At 34.7% G+C, this 6,130-nt stretch overlaps 1 protein-coding gene across 1 annotated transcript; it reads right to left on the minus strand.

The window, feature by feature from the left end:
* Positions 1 to 1,678: 1,678 nt before the first annotated feature.
* On the minus strand, positions 1,679 to 5,915 carry LOC109085573. Its single transcript, XM_042778333.1, has 7 exons — positions 5,783 to 5,915; positions 5,029 to 5,151; positions 4,361 to 4,485; positions 3,967 to 4,134; positions 3,457 to 3,719; positions 3,167 to 3,267; positions 1,679 to 3,061 (listed from the first exon to the last, which is right to left on the minus strand). The coding sequence occupies exons 2-7, from the start codon at positions 5,145 to 5,147 to the stop codon at positions 2,938 to 2,940; spliced, it is 900 nt and encodes a 299-aa protein (XP_042634267.1). The 5' UTR covers positions 5,148 to 5,151; positions 5,783 to 5,915; the 3' UTR covers positions 1,679 to 2,937.
* Positions 5,916 to 6,130: the final 215 nt, after the last annotated feature.

The following is a 6,130-nucleotide window of genomic DNA, read 5'->3' on the forward strand; positions in this document are numbered from 1 at the left end:
ATTTGATGGTGGTGGAAAAAAACCTTCCATATCTCAGACATGCTGCAAGTTGACTAACATTTTGTGTTCCACAAGAAAGGATACCAAAGGGGTTTAGAGAATGATATGCATGAAGTAAATGATAAATGAATTTTCTTAATATCCAATTCGGTTTTGCTTAAATGCATCTTGTTTTAAGGATGTTCCAATGGATTCTGATTCTCAAATGCAAACAGAAAATGAACAGTGTCATCTAGTGGTTGCATCTATAAAAACAACTTTTCACTTGTTAACTGTCTCCAGTGATCAAATCAATGTACAAATCAGAGAATAAAAACAGCTGTCAGGTTGACATGTTCATTTATGACCTGTTTAAAAATGCCTGAGCAAATACTAAAATGCATTAGAGTTTGCACTGACCTCACTCACGTGTGAATAAATTAAGCTTATGACTTCTGGTGACCCATGCTAATAACAATTTCCCAGCTAAATTAGATTTAAAATTTGGAAAAGCTTTCATTAATATTTCTTGAATACAGGTCAGGAGACCACCATCATGCCTTAGTACTTTTCCTTGGCTTCATTTAATCCGTACAATAGCCTTGTTTAGACAATGCTGATAGTTAATCAGGAGGCACTCTACTTAAAATTGTCAGTATACAGCAGTACCACTGTCAGAAACAAATCCTTACAGAATGCTGTGTAGGGTGTTTCTCTGATGGCGAAGGATCAATGAGTGATCATGTGTAAATCAATACACTCTGCTGAGGCCCTGCAACGGTACAATGAAAAAGTAAACTCTACGTCTGTGTTCAGGAACAGAAATCACCTAATTTCGACAAACAGCCAATCAGAAAATCTCTAAATTAATCTTTAAAGATGCATTTAAAAAAAAATTATATATAAAGAAATATATGTATTGGTGGCAATTAGACCAACTGCAAATTAACGTCTCCGCTGTATGCTTCTCATTGCATTTAAAAAAGAATCTTCAGCTTGAGATACATTTAATTGCTCCTCTCCTATTCTGAATGCTTTTATTCCAAAAGAGGATGTCAAATTAGTATGCTATAAGTGATGCAAGATCTCTGATGTGCTCTGTGCACTTTTGTGCCAGGGATTTGTCTTCCCCTTTTCAACATAAATGCGCTCAAAAGGTGATCTGTAGAGTTTACAAATTCTCAGAGGAGCTTGTCACCGGCTATAAAGATTGTCACAATGTTAAAAGTGTTACTAGGAGGAAAGCCATTCTTGAAATGTCATGAGACTCTTGCCCGTAAGAAAAAAAAATAAAAGAATTTTTTAACATAATATCAAAAAGTCAGTTTGAACATGAATGGGCAAAAAAAAAAAAAAAAAATGATTGGCTTCATCAATGGCATTCTTGATCTACCCTCAATTCAACTTAAAATCACTCTTGTTGTTTTTAACCACTGTGTTCTGGCATCTTGTTACCAAAAAAATTGCATACTGACTTGTTCATGCATACTAAATTGGGTTACCCTGAAGGCCCAGATCTGGTGCTCAAATGCTCAAATTTCTACAAAACACTTTACTTATCTTTACAGAAGTTTTCCAATTTATGAGTACAGGAACTAGAACTATGGAAATGGCAAAATGGCAAAAAAAAAAATTTAAGCAACACCCAAAGTCCGTAAGATAAGGTAATACCTGCATGGTGTTATGCAAGGTTCAGGATGCCAAATTGATTCAGGTGGTCCCAGACCCCCAAAATGTATCTGCACAAGGCTGGAGTAAATAGAGACACTATTCAACCTGTCTCACTTTCTCATTCATTACTTTCATTGTCCTTAATGAATCCTAATGACAGGAGAAAAGTGCAAAAAATGACATACACTGAAAGGTTTTTACTGAGGTTTCTAACAGATTTACTTGAAGGATAAAATGATTAAACAGCTTCCCTAATGGCCCCCAAATTTGTGGTCTATCTAAATATAATTGACACTGTGGGCTGGCATAACCCTGTGGGTAGATTTAATGGAAATTTTATAGCGTTATCAGAGTGAAAAAATATCATCTATCTCTACTGCAGAACCGTGATACAAGTTAAGACTAATATATACATATTATCAAAGTGTACTGTGTGAGTTCAGAGAAAGTACAGATGCATAAAAAATGCCAACATACAGTCTGTACAGTGTTGATAAGCTCTTAATGTATTATTCATCTGCCCTTTGAATGAATCATATGGAAAATGAATATGCAGCAAAACTACCCTAGATAAAAACACAACAGATGTTCCACCACAGAAATTCTTACAAAAGCAAATAAACCCTATATAAAATATTCTTTAAAATGCTTTCAAGCAAGCTGAGTTTGATCCTCATTTTATGAAATAACAGTTTATGAACAGTTACTTTGCTATGAGATTACATGGTTCAGTGCAAGAACGAACTGACTATAATACAACTTGCTTATTATATCTTACTGTGTATGAATGATACAATATGGTGAATTCAGATTGTGATGAAACAATAAGAGTGAAATAGATTCTGTTCCTCTTTTATTAACAATTATAAACATCTTCCCTACACAATTATACTTAACTGTACCCTATTCTGTCCTGCAATTACATTTTGGCACATTGAAAAAAAAAAAGCATTTGTCTTTGTCAGGGAATTAAGGAAAATCTATTTGACGGACCTCCAACTAATAAGGCAAAGAAAAGGTCAAACAATTTTCACTGTCTGAAGCCCATAACATTTTGTCCTGATTCAACCCTTTCAAATGTGAAGTTCTGGGGCTAAACCATAAAGATCTAAATACTGTCAAATATACTCAATGGAAAACCATAAGGTAGTGTTGAAGGAAAGAAAGAGCATTTTATTTGCTTCAACACTTTGATAAAACTAAAATATGTATAACAAAACAGCAAACACTAACAATAACAACACATAACAACAATAAATATGTAAGCATGGTTTGACACCTTCCAAATTAGGTGTCCAGCAAAACTGTCCTGTCATAGATGTCTGGTGCTGGTCTCCAGCTGTTCAGGCTCTTGACTTCAAGAATGTCCTCCTCTCGAGCAAGACTTTTATGTTTCTCTGCATACAGTGGACTGTAAAAGCAAACAGTACATACACCTTAAGAAATTCAAACAAAATATTTCTTAGCCATGAAGTTGTATGGTGCAGGCCACCATAATATTATTTCTTTTACCTACCTGACATTTTTTGTAGAGGGTTTTAGGTGAATAAATGGTTTAAATGTTGCAAACGGCTTGGATCTGAAGTAATATACAAGTAAATATGTCAGAAAAATTATCTGTCTGTGCTCTTATTTTGAAGTTTTGTCTCCTTGCTCTTGTCTTGCAGATGTTTCTGGTTAATTAGTCTTGTTAAATCATTCGTTTCTTGTGTATTTATAGCCTTTGTGTTTTCCTTTTCTTTGGACATCTTCCAATTGCCCTACAGTGTGCTGTAAAAGTGTTGGCTGTGTGTATATTCAGTTTCAGTGGCGAGATTTGAAACATTGTAGGCCTACTTTGATATATCCCTTCACAAGTGGAACAAAGGGTGTTTTTATGTTCAATAATTTGCAATAAAACATGGCTACAGTCCCATCCTTTTGGTCTATCTTACTGCATCTGCAGTAAGCATGTTGGTCCTTACCCAAAAGTGGCTGTGCGCAGTGATGATTCATTTTATGAAAGTCAGAGCTGTACTCAGGAACTAGAAATGGTCTGACCTTTGTTAAAGGGTATATCATACAACAAACTTTTTCAAAAAAAAAAAGAATATAATAAAAATATGATAAATATTTTATTAAAGTTCTGAACATCTCTCAGACAACAAATGTTTTGAACTATGAACTGTATATAAGAAAAAAATGATAAATTACCCCTGACCTAAAACAACATGGGGTGCACTGACTACACATTACTAAATACAATTTCTCTTTATATGAATAGTTAAGAACAATAGCGGCAAGTAACGGTATTAGCACTGATAAACTAGCTCTTACCCTGCTTTTTCCTCCCTATGGATGATTCCAGGGAATTTTCTGAAAAGCATCTCATGCTTCTTGTATGCATAATGCCATCCATAAAACATCTCTTTCCAGTGTGATAGGTCTTGGGCTGTCCGATGTTTGGATAAAAGCTCCACTCAGATGCGGACACCCTATTAGCCTCTGAATGGACATGGCAGTAAACATCAAAAATACTGAAAAATGATCTCAGAATCTAGTAACAAATTCCAAAGAACAGGGTAAAAATAGAGTTAAAAGTGTCTTAGATGTTACAGCCATAGTGATTACTCTAATGAAGTCATAGGAAAGTTTTCATGTGCAGCTGCCACTAGAGATACTTTTATTAATACTTGAACAGATAGACTTTGCTGATCAAAGCTTGACTCACGTGGGAAGGATCTCATCAGTTTCCTTTCATTGGGAAACTTTATGTCTTTGATGTGTGGAAATGGGGCATCACTATATCGAGGTTCAGGTATCCAGCGCAAATGGGATTTCCAGTCAAGGTCACATCTAAAACCATTGATATCATATTAATATAGTGTAGAGCAGGGGTGTCCAAACTCAGTCCTGGAGGGTCACTGTCCTGCAGAGTTTAGCTCCAACCTTAAACATACCTGAATCCGCTAATCAAGGTCTTACTAGGTATATTAGAAACTTCCAGGCAGGTATGTTGAGGCAAGCTGGAGCTAAACTCTGCAGGACAGTGGCCCTCCAGGACCGAGTTTTGACATCCTTGGTGTAGAAAAAAAAATCCTCAGCATAAAATCATATGAATAGGATAGACATAGGCATTATATATGACTTGAGCATTTGAAATGTTGACATTGGAGACTCACAATTAACTAATATTAAAACAAAATACCCATAAAACCAAGACTGGAGAGTCTCTCATTTCTCCCACACAAAAATCTTCTACTGCTTCTGACACTAAATTAAAAATTAAAAAAAGTACACTAAATTAAAAATTGAAAAGATGTAATTCAAGTAACTTGAACTGCAGTTGAATCAGTTTTATTACTTTAGGGGATAGAAACTGATTCATGGAATAGTTACTCAGTGAGAACAGGCTCAACGTGTCTGATGTGAGGCTTGAAGTCCTGCTCTTTTCCAAAACTCCAGAATGAGTCACCGAAGTCTGTGTGTTTCTTCATATCTGTGTATGACCGTAACATTTCACTGTAAGTGATGAGAAAAAAAAAAAAAAAAAAAAAAAAAAAAAAAAACCTTAAAGGGAATGTTATGCAGTATTTTTGAACTTAGTAAATTTAGGCCTATTGCTTGTGTTGTAACTAAATAAGTATTTCTATGAAAAGTATACACAAGATTTTCAGAAATAGTGCTAATTTAAAGTTAATAACTTAATTATTTACACAAATTAAAAAATTATTATAATATTTGATAATACTGATATTGCTCATATTCATGTGATTTCAACATGTCTGCTACCACTGCGTCCTGCTTTTCATAAAATAAATCAGCTTTAGGCTAGCCTGGACTACTGGATATACGCAGCCTTAATCTCGTGTGAGTGTAGCCTACATGATTTTAACTTTTTTTCTTTTTTCTCCTCTAAAACCCTATTCACTTCGTGAGGGGTGAAACGTTTTGAGGAACAAATGATTGAATTCCGTTTAAGTAAACAGTTAAGTGTTATTTCATTCGATTGTGAGCAAGTGTTGCATTGAGACTCATTTAAAAAATGTTTCTCCTAATTGCATCGAAACGCGACTACTATAAATAATTTGTAGTAAATAAAAGATCAATTTTAGGCTGTTTATCTGGACCAAATATTTTGTGGAAACCTTACCTCCTGTCTCTTATGTACAGATGATCCGTTCCTAGGGAGTGATGGTCTTTGTACAGAGAGTTAGGCTTTAGGCAAAACTATTGTAATAATCCGTTGCCGGGAGAACATAAACAAAACTGACAATAGCCTATAGAGTCAGATACAAATGCACTATAAATTGACCATATAGCCTATATATTTGTTCAATTATTCACTTACTTACATACTGATATGCATTATTTATTCATATGGTAATTATGTCGGTCTCTTTGTTTGTAACGTTACAAAAATGAATGTAAAATCAGAATTTGAACTGACTTTAGCGTGTCGAAACGCAAGATGGCGCAAGAAGGTATAGGGATTATATAT

This window comes from Cyprinus carpio, chromosome A20, assembly GCF_018340385.1.
Source record: "Cyprinus carpio isolate SPL01 chromosome A20, ASM1834038v1, whole genome shotgun sequence".
In the NCBI taxonomy this organism is placed as follows: Eukaryota; Metazoa; Chordata; class Actinopteri; order Cypriniformes; family Cyprinidae; genus Cyprinus; species Cyprinus carpio.

What these genes read in the sequence shown, in the direction of transcription:
- LOC109085573 (XM_042778333.1), bottom strand. Translation starts at nt 5,147, where the DNA reads ATGTTACGGTCATACACAGATATGAAGAAACACACAGACTTCGGTGAC. An exon ending in GTTGAGCCTGTTCTCACTGA is followed by an intron (nt 4,486 to 5,028) that starts GTAACTATTCCA and finishes CAATGGTTTTAG; the next exon opens with ATGTGACCTTGACTGGAAAT. An exon ending in CATAGGGAGGAAAAAGCAGG is followed by an intron (nt 3,720 to 3,966) that starts GTAAGAGCTAGT and finishes TTTTTGAAAAAG; the next exon opens with TTTGTTGTATGATATACCCT.